At 52.8% G+C, this 14,609-nt stretch overlaps 1 protein-coding gene across 1 annotated transcript in view; it reads right to left on the minus strand.

Annotated features, from left to right (window-relative positions):
* The window catches only part of IGFBP2 (insulin like growth factor binding protein 2), a 26,172-nt gene extending 13,376 nt beyond the window's left edge, over window positions 1-12,796 (minus strand). The window contains exon 1 of the mRNA XM_007456954.1: window positions 12,364-12,796. Coding sequence (XP_007457016.1) covers window positions 12,364-12,790 — 427 coding nt within the window. The 5' untranslated portion in view covers window positions 12,791-12,796. The remainder of the gene's footprint in view (window positions 1-12,363) is intronic.
* Between the last annotated feature and the right edge of the window lie 1,813 nt (window positions 12,797-14,609).

The raw sequence follows: 14,609 nt of genomic DNA on the forward strand, positions 1-14,609 counted from the left end.
AAAAAAAAAAAAAAAAAAAAAAAAAGGTATGGCTCTGACCTGTGTCTATCAACATGGGTAGATCTCAAAACCTAAAGTGGACGGGGGAAAAGGTTGCAGAATGAAACCTTTTAGGTACATTTTCCATCATCTCAGAGAATGACTGAAATATTGGTCATTCATTAGCAAATCTGTTTAGCTAAGAAAGAGAAACACTAAATAATGCTAGTGGTTGTCTCTGGGTGGCTGGTGGGGAGAGCCATCAGCGGAAGCTTAAAAAAAAGACTTGAAGTAAACATGACGACGAAATCTCAACGTTCCCAGCTGTGGGTGGTAGATTGGCATTATTATGTCATTCTTAGTATTTCTCTGCATTTTTAAAGTTTTCTTTTAAAAGAAACTCACTCCATCCACCTCTCACCTTCCTTGTCAAGCAGGGGTATCAGTAAATACAGGTGCCCCTTGAACCCCACTGGCTGGAGGAGGACCAAATCACAGTGACATGGCCAACTTCAGTGCCACTCTCAGAGGCCAGTGTCACAAGAGCCACCTGCCTGCCAGTCGGAGACTGACCACGGGCTCCCAGCCAGGTCTGTGCAGCATGAAGAGCTGGGAAATGAGTCAGAGGAAAGACTCGAAGAGAGTGGAAGCGGGTCACAGGGTCAAGGAGGGGAAGATGCAGGAATCAATACTCAAGGGCCACTCATGCCCAAAGGAAGGGAAACAGCTGTTCTGCCTTCCTAAGGAGCAGGGAGGTGGCAGCCTTAAACCGAAATGGGAGAGATCCACGTTAGAAGCCACCCGAGTTTCACAGGAAGAACTAAAATGAGTAACAAGTTGCAGGTGGAAAAAAAATTGCACGTCTTCCTCTGGTATCGTTCGGGAGGAAGGAGGATGGACAATATGGCCTCCAAGTGTCCAAAGGCCACTTGCTTGAGTGGATGACGGGCATCCCTGGGCCAAGCACTCTTGTAATTGGACTTAGCTTCCTTCACAACCCCGTAGCCTGAGTGCACTGGCACAAAGCCATGGGTCCGTGCTTTTCCTTCCTCCTCCAAAGGAGGGAGCTTCTTGAAGACACAAACTTGTACTTAGCTTCCATAGAGTGTAAAACAAAGTACACATCATGAAAGGAGGGCAGGAAGGGAGACATTTTGTGTGTTCAGTTTGCCTTTTTGGAAGAAAGAGATTGCGCTTTCGTCTTCCAACACAGGAGATTCTATTCCTTCTGTAACTTTATCCACCAGAGAGGGGTCCCACGATTTCACATCAAGATCTTCCCAAGAGCCTTGGTCAAAAGGCTAAAACAGCACCCGTTTACTTACATGAAATGTATATACATCTCTACTGACTTGGTTTCTTCTTAGATAATATCCAACTTTTTCAAATGCTTTTCTTGCTCCCCTCCAGGATCAAACAGCATGTGCTGTGGGAGAGGTATAGCTTGGGAGTTTGGGACTGACATGTACACACTGCTCTATTTAAAATAGATGACCAGGACTTCCCTGGTGACTCGGTGGTTAAGAATCCACCTGCCTATGCAGGGGACACAGGTTCAATCCCTGGTCGGGGAAGATCCCACATGCCACGGAGCAACTAAGCCCGTGCGCCACAACTACTGAGCCTGTGCTCTAGAGCCCGCGAGCCACAACTACTGAGCCCACATGCCACAACTACTGAAGCTCGCGTGCCTAGAGCCCGTGCTCCGCAACAAGAGAAGCCACCGCAGTGAGAAGTCCGCGCACCACAACGAAGAGTAGCCCCCGCTCGCCGCAACTAGAGAAAGCCCACTCGCAGCAACGAAGACCCGACACAGCCAAAAATTAATTAATTAATTAATTTTTGAAAAGGCTATCTGTATTAAAAATAAAATAGATAACCAGATTTCCCTGGCGGTCCAGTGGTTAAGACCCCATGTTTCCAATGCAGGGGGCACAGGTTAGATCCCTGGTCGGGGAACTAAGCTCCCACATGCTGCATGGCACAGCCAAAAAATAAAATAAAATAAAATAGATAACCAACAAGGACCTACTGTATATGTATAGCACAGGGAACTCTGTTCAATATTCTGTAATAACCTAAATGGGAAAAGAACTTGGAAAAGAATAGATACATGTATATGTATAACTGAGTCACTTTGCTGTACACCTGAAACTAACCCAATATTGTTAATCGACTATACTCCAATATAAAATAAAAATTAAAAAAAAGCATGTGCTACAGGTGGTATGATAACTGTATCTGTATAGAGTCAGTCTCATAGCTCGTACCTTGTGCGCAATCAGTGTTTAAACATTAAGAAAGCCGACTAACCAAAGAGCATTCCACCGCTCTCTGGCCTAGAGTATCCTGTTATATTACTTTTTTTTCATGTTTCTGGTCTCTCCCGCACCATGTAAGCCCCAGAGCAGCAGGAGTGGTTAGGAGAGAAGAAAGGCACTGAGCGAACAGAAGCATGAATCAGAGAGGAAGGCTACTTTCCTCTACCAGGACCCACATTCAAACAGCTGTCCCTGCACTCAGCTCTGATGTTACCACACAGACCAGCTCCCATGGACCATAAACACTGGGTCCCACTCGCCTCTCTCCTTCCACCCTCTCCTTCTGCCAATTCTTCTCCATCCCCAGACGTCTCCCAGCTATCCCAGGCCTGACAAACTGAACCCAAAGGATGCAAAAAGAAACTGAAAACCTGCAAAGATGTCCAGGATTGCCGGCCACACTCTCAAACCGGCACAAGAAGTGTCTTGAATATAAATAAGTGTCTTTAAATAGGTCACCATGCTTTCTTTTCCTTCAACTAAAAGTTCACTAATTTTGTATGATATAAACCTGCAGCACATCAGTTGTCTTCCTTGGTTATGCTCTCTTGGTTTAGAGGCAGCAAAGGAACCAGAGGTAACTAGCAGAACCTCAAGTAAGAATCCTCCCCTCAAGGGGCATGCATGGACCTTGGTCCGAGGTCAGCCATGGCAGAACCACAATGAGGTCATGACTGCCCTCTGGAAATCCCTCCACCACTGACTCCATTCTGGACTTTCCAAAGCAAAGGGCAGCTGTCCAGGTAAGCCACACCCTGTGGAAGCAGCCATACATCCTTGCAGGATTCTTAAGTGCCCCTTCTTAATAAACCTGGCCAATCAGCAAACAGCTAAAAAAACAAGCATTTGCCTTCTTCTGTTCTGTGTGTTGACATCAGAGGGAGAAGAGAGGGGAGAGGTATCACCATCAGTACAGACTCACCTGATTCTCTGAGTTTCTAACCCTGTGCTAAGTGGTTTGTGTACAGAACTTTGTTTTATCATCAAGCAATCACACGAGGTTGATAATTTCTTATCTCCTCTCACGCTTGACTAAGAAGCCATAGGGTATGAGGCCAGTGGTACAAAATCAAGCAGCAACAGCAGAGCCAAAACCAAATCCCAGGTGGTTTAACTCCATAGCTCTTAACCAAACAGAATGGCATTTGGTCATTGGTATCCTGGTAAACTCCTGACCAAGACCTTGTAACCCCAGGGCTTCCTTTCTACTGTTCCCCGGACCCTCCCTCATCTTCCCAGGGAAGGAAGCCATCAGTCATAAGCCAGCGGCCCCCACCCAACCCCAAAAGCCCTTAGGATCCAGTAAACCCATTCCTCCCCCACCCCCCTTTATCTTGCCTGACACACCTCCTGCCAGTGTCTCTATAGAAACCACCCAGCCTTATCAGGCAATTGCAAGGGTAGGGCCCAGGGGAACTGTCATTTTCATTTTATCTTGGCCTCAGGCACTTTAGAAAGTAAGTTCCCCCCCCCAAAAAAAAAAAAGAAAAAAAAAGAAAGTAAGTTCCCCATCCACAGGCAACTTGGCACCTCCATCCCGAAGTCAAGACAACAGACCTAAAAGAAACTTCCTGGGGAGTTGCATAAAGGAACATTTTTGAGAAGTTATGCCTTAATTACTACCTCCCAGGGAAAAGGAGCTTTTCCAAGCAGCAGTATATAATTCACCGCTTCTCTGCATGTTTGAGTCTGATGGAATGGAGCTCTGGAACGAAAATCTGGAGACCCAGACTCCGTTCTGGTCCGTCCATTCTGGTCTGTACTTGCCTTGGCATTTGAACCTGAATGCGGCCTTGATTTCTTCACCTGTCAAGTGGGGAGAATCTTGAGGCTAAAACAGCTAGAAAAAGCAAAAACCCTACAGTCAGACTTCCCTGGCGGTCCAGTGGTGAAGACTCCATGCTTCCAATGCAGGGGGCGCGGGTTAGATCCCTGCTCAGGGAACTAAGATCCCAGATGCCGCTCGGTGTGGCCAAAATATTTTAAAACAGAACAAAAAACAAAAAACTACAGGCATTTGGGTAGAAGTAGACAATATCTAGAAAAAAAGCAATTTTAATTATGCTTATGTATTTTGCCATTTACCCTTTGAGGCAGACCCTTTGCTCACTGCACCCCTACAATCCAACTGAGATCACTCCAGCTAAGAAGGCCCCCATCTCCTCGACCCCTATCAGGAAGGAACCCCTGAGCCTCCCCCCTCCTCCCCAACTTACCAAGGCCTCCCCGGGCCAGTGCCCCTCCCCTCAGGGCTTCCTCACCCGCAGAGCTCAGTTCCTTGAATGAACACAGGCTGACACACCTACACCCGTCCACTAATTAGAAACCTCCCCAGGCTCTGCTCCGGGCCAACTTAACCAGGGCCTGTGGGCCAATTCCCCAGCCCGGCAGCTGGAGGTTTGCCAGGCCCTGCTCCCTTCTCCCCAAACTTCACTCCTGCCCTGCCTCCCAAGAGCCAGGAAGAGATGTGGGGCTGGCGGCCAGAAGGGGCCCCAAGGGCTGCCAAATGCCCCCCTCCCCCCCTACAAAAAAAAGGGGAAAGGAAACAATTCCTCACTACAGTCGACTCTGTATTTCTTTCCGGGGGAGCCGGCTTTCTGAGCAAGGTCTCCCTCTGCGTCCTGACTGACACCCAGGAGCTGAGCCAGCCCAGATCTTCCTTGGCTTTGTTAAGGAACAGGAGTGGCCCCAGAGGGGGAGGGGAGGGTCGAGGATCAGAAGCCAAGCAGGGGGAGGGGACAGAGGGAGATGGTCCATTTTCCAGTAAGAAAAAAAATCTCCTAGAGCCCATCCACTCTATTTGGAGTCGGGGAGAGGGTAAGGGAGGGGGCAGTTACTCTGGAACCTGAAAGCCAACACACTCCTCTGGACCCACCACCCCCTCTGTAAGGAGAGCTTTGCCTCTCGTCCCCCTTCCTCCCCCCCCACCACCAAGGTCCTCGGAGTTTACCGTCCACCCTAGATGCCCAGTGGCAAACGCTGTGCTTTGTCCCTATTGTCCCTGGTTTCACCACAAAGCATCTGCTGACCCCTGAAGACTCAAGCATCCAGCTTCTCTGCTTCCTGGGGCCTCAACTCCATCAGAGGCTTGACAACAGACACTGTGTCGTGTCATCGTGGCCAGACGGGCCATTCAGAGGGCTCTCCGGGACCACAGGTGGAATCAGACATCAGGAAGAACCCCAGGGCCCAGAAAACACTTCCCCATGCCTGTTGAGAACCCCTCAGGCCCCACTCCACTGGGGAGTGAGGTCAACGCTGGAGACTGGCGTAGTAAGAAAACATTGCTTTTTTGGATAGAACATCCAGTTTCTTTGCCAGGATCATGTTCAACTTTCTGGCACCCTAGGCCCAGACAGGATGGACCCGAAAGCCCACTTTCCTGGGGCAGGAAACGGGCACCATGGGGTCTTCACTGGCTGCACTGACAATAGACACAGCTCACCCGGCACACGCCGTGTACCAAACGTGTTAGTACATACTGGTTCTGACCCTCTTCTGCTAAAGCCTGGGTCCTAGCAGGTGTCCTGTGGAGGCCATCCGTGGAGGAAGGCGCTGCCCACCCCTGAAATGTGGCCTCAGGGATTCCCCAGTCCTCTGAACTCCAGCAACTGGAGAGCTGGGTCCTAGAGGTCGGCTGGCAGGTGAAGGCAGGACTCAGCTTCTGGGTGCCGGTGTTCTTCCTAATGTCCAGTTCAACCTGTCCCATTTCTCAGTAGCAAGGCCAGCAAGAGTACCCAGGGTCAAACTCTGGGGGCCCCTCTGCCCCCTACAGTCCCTCCACCCCCATTCGGGCACTACAGTGAAGCTGCCAGAAGAATCTTGGTCAGCTCCAGATCCTAGCGCACGAGCCCTAAAGAGCATCACCTAACTTATCCATAAAACGTGCAAGCCCTGGACCTCAGGCCATCTGTTTATTGTCAACTGGGTTTATTCTGCACTGAAAATAGTTTCATTACCTTTTCCAAAAACAGCTCCACTACAGTCTGTCTGTGAAAATGGGTCAGAGGTATGGATGCTTCCATTTTATAAGTGGAGAGATGGAAATCAAGTGGCTCATTACAGAAAAAAAACAAAAAACACCCAAGTGCGTAGACTTTTTATGTATTATCTACCTGTACACACACCACACGCGCGCGCGCGCACACACACACACACACACACACACACACAGACATGACCCTATGAAGTTGGTGCTATCAATTCCTCATTTACAGATAAGGAAACTGAGGCTCAGAGAGAATATATCTCTTGCCTCGGGTGGCAAGTACGTGGTAGGAAACTGGGTTTTGAACCAAAGCCACTTCACACCAGGATGAGGCCCCTTAGCACCTGGTACAACCTTCAGAGACAGGTGGCCTGCCCGACACAGCCAGTTCGGCCTTTGTTTTAAAGGCCGCCTAAGTGTCAGAGAGGAGACGTCGCTTGCCAAGATTAAGGCAGTTAAGAGAACCTACTACGTGCCAGGCATTTTGCATTATCATAGCTGACCTCACATGTACCCCATTTGAGAAATACCATCATCCTCATTTCACCAAAACATAAGACCCTGGCCCATCATCACTCAGGTTCTCAGAGACGGGCCTGAATTGGAACCCAGGTCAATTTTCCAGCAAAGGCCAGGCTGCTTCCACATTCATCCACTGCCCACCAGCTCTTCTCCCTAGAGGCCTGTCCTGGAACCCTTCTGCCCCTCCTGACTACTGCACCCTGGCCACTTCCATTTCTGAATTCCCCAAGTTCTAGGACTTGGGCCTCTCCAAAGAGTCAAGGGAATGCAAATAACTGAACGGTGGCCCAAGCATCACCTGCAAGTGGCAGGTGTCCAGGAACAAACCTTCTGGCTGACGGGGGTCAAAGGTTTTTTCTGCCAACAGCCCGCACTCACTTGCATGGTCACAGAGGCAGAGGGGTACAGAGGAAAGGCGGCCAGGTTAGCCTCCCACCTCACTACTTAGCTGCTCAGGTGGCCCCTCCATTGAGCCCCAGGGTCCACACCTGCGGAATGGAGGTAAAAAGCCTCCCTTGCACGGATGCTGTAAGACAGGAGACAAAGCAGGCAAATAAGCAGTTCATACCAGGATGAGGACAGGCGGGAGGCTGCCTGCCATCTCAGCGAAATGCTGGCCAGAGACAGCAAGGAGAACCAGAGGGGCTCCAAACATCTGCCAACCAGATCGCCAGCACCCTGGCGCATTAGAAGTTTAACCTCGCTCCTCTGTGCCTTGGTTTTGGCAGAAGCAGCCCTAGCAGGCACCTCCGCCCACGAAGCCCAGCCCCTGCACTGCCAGTCAACCGCCCTCCTCATTTAAGGGTCAGATTTGGTTCAAACACGCCAATCCCCAATCATCTATGTGGTCTCCATCTACTTGGATCCCTGAGGAAGCCCGGGCCAATCTATTTTCCATGTCACTTTCTCGAGCCCTGTCCACCTGCTTAGCAACCAGCCAGGTGTGCTAGACTTCTAGTGAGAGAAGCATGGGAGAGAGAGAACGGTCTAGAGTGGGTTGTGAAGACAGGATGGAGAAAGCAGAGAAGGAAAAGGGGAGCTGGGAACACAGAGAAGAGAGAGACTAAAACTAATGCAGTTCCTGGATAAGCAGTCTCTTTAAAAAATAATGATAATGATAACCAAGCCTTGTTTTTGTTGGTACGGTTTTGTAGTATGTGAGGAGGACCAATAAAAAAACCAAACATGGGCACAGCCTGTTCATTTTCTACTTCTCTCTCATTCCCTTTAGCAGCCCCTGCCCTGCCCACCCCTCCCCACCTCGGGTACTCCTGTCCTGCATTTCATTAGAACCACGAATCTTTGGAACCTGCTCGTATCAGAACTTAGCAATTGTGTGTCCCATTTTCTACAGCAGAGAATAGCTAATCTGAGAACCGAGGAGCTAACCTGATAAATGGGCTAGAGAACAGTGATGCTCTCAAAGTCACCCTCAGTGTCTGACAGCTGGTGATTGAACACATCCCGACTCTCAGGCACCTTGCAGGCATTTCTGTAGGAATTCTTTCCCCCAAAGGAATGATGTGCCTGAAAAGTTTATTTTAAAGCTCACTGCTAAGGTAAGCTAATAGTGAGAACCATCTAACCCTCCCTTTTCCCTTTGCCTGCCAGGAAACTCAAGGGTCCAATTAGGCCAAGAACCACTGCACAGATAGACCCTCATGTCCACAACAGGTGGGTTTTTCTTTCCCCCTCTCCTCTACCACCTATTCTAATTCAGATACTCCTTACCTCTGGTTTTGTTTTTGTAAGATCTTTTGACACTGTTAATAGGGTTTTTTTTTTTCTCAAAGCTTCCTCAAATATCTCATCAAAGGAACAGATGGGGTCATTATCACTACACGTTGGGAACGATCTCCGTGAACACTCTGGATGGGAGTGGAAGGTGAGCGGGCAAAGACTCCAACACTGCCTGCCTCAGCCTAGTCGGTTCGGGACCTGTGGAGTCACACCCTCCAGACCAGCCCTGCTTCCAAGGCCACAGCTCACAGAGCCACACCCTGCTTAACCCCTGTAGTCAAGGAACTACAGATCTCGGTCTCCCCAGAGGGACCCAGAAGCAGCAGCCCTCCAGTCCCCCATCTCCCCTTCCAACACACTCAGGCAGAGCTGCTTAGCAGAGCTAGTTCTGGGTATTCTGTCTAGGGTGGGGGGGGGGTGGTGGGGGAAGGTAGTGACGCTAGCAATCAGTGACAGTAGGTCCCACTCATTCCCCAAGACTATTTTACGACTTTGAACTCAGTATGCAAATTTATGCAAGACAAGATGCAAAGCAGCGCTCTGAGCCAGAAGTCCCGTTGCTTTTTCTCCCCTTTCTTTGAAGCTGCACTGAACCACTGTAAATCAGCCCTCGCCTCTGCCCCCCTTTATGCTCCCCCAGCAACTGCAGATGCAAAGCCTCCCCAGGCCCGCCCGCCCGCCGGCCGGCCGGCCCTGGGACTTTGAATGACTGCACATTTCTATAGCACCTTTATAAGTGCAGCGGGCCAGACGGCCACTTGGGCAGCTCCGCCCCTCGGCATAATCCCCGGCATTGTACACGGAAGGGAAGGAGGCAGGGGAGATGCGTGAGGGAGCCAGTCCGGCCCAGCCGAGGCCCTGAATTCTGAAAGGGCCCGGACTGGCCCAGGCCTGCTTCCTTTCCTTTCCCTAACATTTCTAGGCACTTCTGTTCACGCCACCACCAAACACACCCACGCATTTCTCAGGTCCAGACTTCATGCAGATCTCAGGGTCCCCCTCCTGTTTGTCTTCCAGGCCCACCCACTCTAAGCCCCCCACCCCTCAATCCGCGCCTCCGTCTGACTTCTGGGTTTCTTTGAACCACCAAGTCCCAGCCCATCACCCCCATGGGATGCAGGCTCAGCACCCGCTGATGTGCCCACCCCCACCCCCTGCATCCCAGCCATCCCCAGGAAGCCAGCAACACAGCCCCTGAGTCCAGGGAACAAAGACAAAAGAGCTAACAGCAAAGCCGGAACTGCTGGGGTTTGCTGCCTCGAAATAAGAGGGTATGTTTAAAATTCTCAAAAGCAACCTGCTCAAAGAGGAATGCAGGCTGGGATGGGGCTGGGGGGGGGGGTCATTCTTCAGAGGGGGGAGGAGAAATGGGAGACGGAAAGGAGGCGGCAGCATTCGGTGCTAAGGTTTCATCGGGGCCACGTTCTTGTCGGCACACCTCACCCAACTCGGACCCCTGCAGTCCCCACGCAGCACCCCGATCCCTGCCCTGGCTCAAGACCCTCTCCTGCACAGGAGCCTCAAAACCTGCCCCTCTCTCTCTTCCCTGCACCCCAGCAAGCCCAGGCTTCTCTCCTCTTCACAGTGCCCCCTTCCCCTCAGCCCTCTTCACGCCTCCGACACCCCGCTCTTAGCACTTCTTTCCAGGGCACCCGCTCAGCTTCCGCCCACCCCCAACCTTGGTGTCCCCTCTTCCCAGTCTGGAGCACAGGAGAAAAATGCGGAAGGCGGCTGTCTGGCCGCTGGGAGCAGGCTGTGGAGGCAGCTGGGGCTGGCTGGCGGAAAGGAGTCCCATAACCAGGCAGAAAATCCACAGTGACATTCTTCCCATGAACTCACCCCATTGTCCCCGAGCTCCCCTGGCGACTCCAGGGTGGAGTGAATGGGAGAATTCCCAGCATCTGTTCCCTTCTGAAGACCCTAACCTGCCTCTGGGGGCTGGGAGGCAGGACAGTTGGTTTTCAGGCAGAGAGTGAGAGGAATGAAGAATGACAAAATGCCCCCAAACAAGTTTTTTGAGGGACACAGCCAGGCTAGGAAGGTTAGGAAGGACATGTGCTACGCACTTGGTTCAAACAGTCAGAATTCAAACGGTTCTATGAACGTGGAGGTCTTTTGAACAAAAGTTCACCCTGCTGAGGGAGATGTTTAGTTTGTCAGAGTTCAGCTCAGAAACCAGAGTACCTCCCCGGTGGACCACGGGGTGCTGGGGGGCGAAGGAGGAGGAACGCGGCGCTGGGGGGATGGGCACCCACAGTGAAAGGACCTTTGCTGGGGCTTCTCCCTTTCACTATTACTAAGAGAAGCTGGAGGAAAGGGTTAACTTCGAGGCAGGCTAGGGAGGGAAGCAAGCCGGAGTGAGAAGAAAGGGACTTGAGGGGTTCCGCTCAGAGGAAGCCCTAACTTGCTGTGCACTCAAGGTCAAAATGCGACAAAGAAAAGATTTCAACTCTGACCCCTAATTGTATTCCCAAGGAGAACAGGGAAAAAAAACAATAGCAGGCTGAAGGAGGGGGGCGGGGTGTGTCCGGGGCGGGAGGGGGCCAAGGACCGCAGAAGCTGACAAGCAAGCACGAATTTTTCACTTTTTCTTTTCTTTCTTTCCTTCTTTTTTTTTTTTTTCTCCCTCTAAGTTTGAGAAACTTGCTTTTTAAACAACAGCAGCAGGCAGTGGACACATTTCACCACTGTCTCCAAGAGGAAAGAAAATAATTACAGCTTCCTCCAGACCACTGGGGCAGGAGGCTTTTGTAATTTAAAAAACAAAAGCGACAACAAAACAACAACAACAAAAAAAACCAACACGTGAGAGATCTTTATAGCCTGGTTGTGTCCCCCAAAAAACTTGTTTGGGGGTATGCGAGCTCCGTACAAAGAACCTCAGGGCCCCCATTCTATGGGACAGGAAGAGCTCCTTCAATTAGGATGGGGGGGTGGGGGGAGGGCAACACCTCGCTCCGGTAAGAGTAGTTGCGCCCCGGCCCAGGCATCCTCCTGCCAGACGCCCGGAGGCCCAGATGCTAAACTGAGCGGCCTGGCTGCCCCCGCCCCGGACCGCAGCCGGCGACCCGGCTTAAGTTACAGTGACTCAACGAATGGGGTCTCTTCCTCGCCTCCCAAACGTCCCTCTCTTATCGTTCCACCCGACATAAAAGCAAGAGCCTTCTTCGTCCTCTCTGAAATAGCAACGTTCCTTTTTAATTTTCCCCCTAGGCAGCCCACCCTACAAAGTACCAACAAGTCCTTTCTTCTCACCTCACAATCCCAGAAAGAAGGGACCTCAAGGCGCCGCTGCCTTCTCCTAGCGCCCCCTTCTCACTAGAGGTCCCTGGTGTCACCGGTACCCGCCAGCCTCAGCCCACGGCGGCGTCCTCCACCAGGACCTCTCCAGGAACCTTCGGTCGGTGGTCACCAGCTCAAGCGGCGCCCCAAGTAAGCCTCAAGCTCCTACTCACACCGATCTGACCGACACCCTCCTCCCCAGGAAATCCCCCCTCCAAAAAAAGAAGTCAGGGTACATTCCACCGGGGAAGACTATGGTAACAGGGATGCCTTCTCTCTCCCTATTTTTCCCCACCAAATTAGTAGCCAGGGATCTTCCCCACGCTCGAACTCCAGTTCCCCCCGCCCGGGCCTTACTTTCGGGTCCCCCCTCCCAACAATCGCCCAGAGCCGGTCCAGGACTCCGCTCTCCCTCCGCTAAAACGGTCTCTGAGGTTCCGCCACACATTCCTTCCCTCCAGAAGGGCCGCCAGCCAGGCTCCCCCGCTGCCCTCCAAGTTTCTCCTAACTAGTTGTCCCAACCAGCGTTACCTGCAACCTGCTCGGGGCTGGCGCTGTACTCGGCATCCCCGTGCTTTTCGCAAGTGCCCTCGCCGTGGACCAGCGCCCGCAGGGGCAGCTCGGAGCCCGGGTGGGGATAGCAGCGCAGCCCCTGGCCGCAGCGCGGGGTGTACACGCCGCACCGCTCGCCCTCCAGCCGGGCGCACACGGAGCAGCAGCCGCAGCCCGGCTCCCGGACCAGCTCGCAGGGCACGCGGGCGTCGCCGGCCGGCCCGGCCTCGGCGGCGGGCTGCGCGGCGGGTGGGGGCTTGCAGGCGGCCAGGCTCTCAGACGTGCAGGGCGGGCAGCGGAACAGCACCTCGGCGCGCGCCCCGCGGCCGCCGCCGCCCGCGCCCAGCAGCAGCAGCAGCAGCGGCGGCAGCAACGGCAGCGCGGGGCCGCCCAGTCTCGGCAGCATGTTGGCGGCGGTGAGCGCGACGGCGGCGAGCGAGCGGGCAGGTGGCACGGCCCAGCGAGCGCGGGAGCCGCCTCCTCCGCTTCTTTCTCCTCCCCCGCCGCCGCAGCCGGGTCCTAAAGGGCCCTGCTTCTCCCCGCCCCCTGCCTTCTCCCCTCCCCCTTTTGGAGACCACCCCCTTCCCCCGACACTCCCGCGCGCGGGCCTCTGCGTGCGCGCACGCCCACTCGCCCATCTCCACTTCCTTGCGTGCTGCGTGGGTCCCCTACACCCCCTGGCCTCTCTCCCTCCACACCCTTCTACCCCGGGCTCCCTGACTCCTGGAGGATGAGAATAACTTGGGGGTTTGGGTAAGATTGGCGCGGGAGTGGACAAGAGTGGGTGCTTTTGTCTCCTGTTTTCGGTTCAATTCGGAAGGGCTTCGTTTGCGCGCCTCCCATGTGGCCGGCGCTGGGCTCACTGCTGGAGGGAATGCAAAGGACGGCAGACATGACCTTCAAGTAGATTACAGTCCCCTCCCAGCAATTCCCTCCATCCTCGGGTCCCACTGCTGTCGTGTTGCTTGGGACAGTGACTTAGGAGTCAGGAGGCTGTTCACATCCTCTAGATCAGCCTACCCCGAACAGCACCTCTTAGGGACCATTTCAGTTTCTCAACCCTGCAAGCATTTGGTAACATATAAGTACCTGAAATGCAATTTCTGGACACTAAGAAACCTCCCTTCCTCTCCGCCTACTCTGCTCCACCTCCCCCCACAAATAGTCCCTTGGGGACCTGGGCCTCCACCCACAGATCGCGAGGCATTTGCTGCAGGACAGAACACCCTGCTTCAGGGGTCTTACGTCAGATCAGCTTTCCAGGTGTAGGAGAATGTCCTGGGGTAAGGTCATTTCGAGCTCTCTCCAATAAATCAGATGGACAAGAATGGCCTCCCTTCATTGTTCAGATTGATTCTTTGATCCAAGCTGTCCCCAACTCCAGGAAATTCCAGGCTGGACCCCACTTTAATCATCACCCACCTCCTGTGACCCTAACAAAGCTCCTTGTCAAAGAGATTCTCTTGGTGGGGGTTGGACCATTAAGCTACCTCCAGCCCAAGTATAATTTCTCAACACCTCCGTGCCACCCTTCCCCCACCAGGGCCCTCCACTCCAGCTCTTTCTAACTTTAAAACTGAGAGCCATTTGATTCTACTGAGCAGCAACTTACCAAGTGGCCACCTGGCCCTGAAGGTGAGCTAGATGCCCCAGGAAGGCAAGTTCCCGATCTTAAGGAACTAACGATGTTATGGGTGAGAGTTTGGTGAAATGAACAAATAACTGGTTGTCAGAGGCTTTGAGCAGGAGAAATATTTAGATGGTAAGGTGATGGGGATTGCAGGGGCAGGTCAGAATTGAAATTGAAGCTTGGAATTCTACCAGGGGAAATGCAGGCATAGCAAGGGCATCCTGAGCAGAGGGACCAGCTAAGTCAAGGACCTGGAAATGGGAAAGCGAGGTTGGAGAGAGGAAGTCTCCACTTTGGCCAGCGGAGGCTTGGGGGCAGGGGGAGGACGGGCAGGAAATCCAGTTGACTTGTGTGGAGATTTGGCTTCATTTAATTGAGCAGGGGGGTGCAGCACCCATATTTGGGCAGAGGAGTGAAAGAGACAGAGCTGGACTTCTGGAAATCACTAGAGCTGTGTCTAGTGCAGATCTGACAGAACTAAGAGACAGGCATGAGGAGGCTGCCGGTCACTCCTCCTCTGTGTGCCCTGGCATACTGTGCCAGCTCAGTAACATTTGTTTCTGTTGGTCTCACCCACTAGAGTCTGAGCATCTGC

This window comes from Lipotes vexillifer, unplaced genomic scaffold (genome assembly GCF_000442215.2).
Source record: "Lipotes vexillifer unplaced genomic scaffold, Lipotes_vexillifer_v1.1 scaffold526, whole genome shotgun sequence".
Taxonomy (NCBI): domain Eukaryota; kingdom Metazoa; phylum Chordata; class Mammalia; order Artiodactyla; family Lipotidae; genus Lipotes; species Lipotes vexillifer.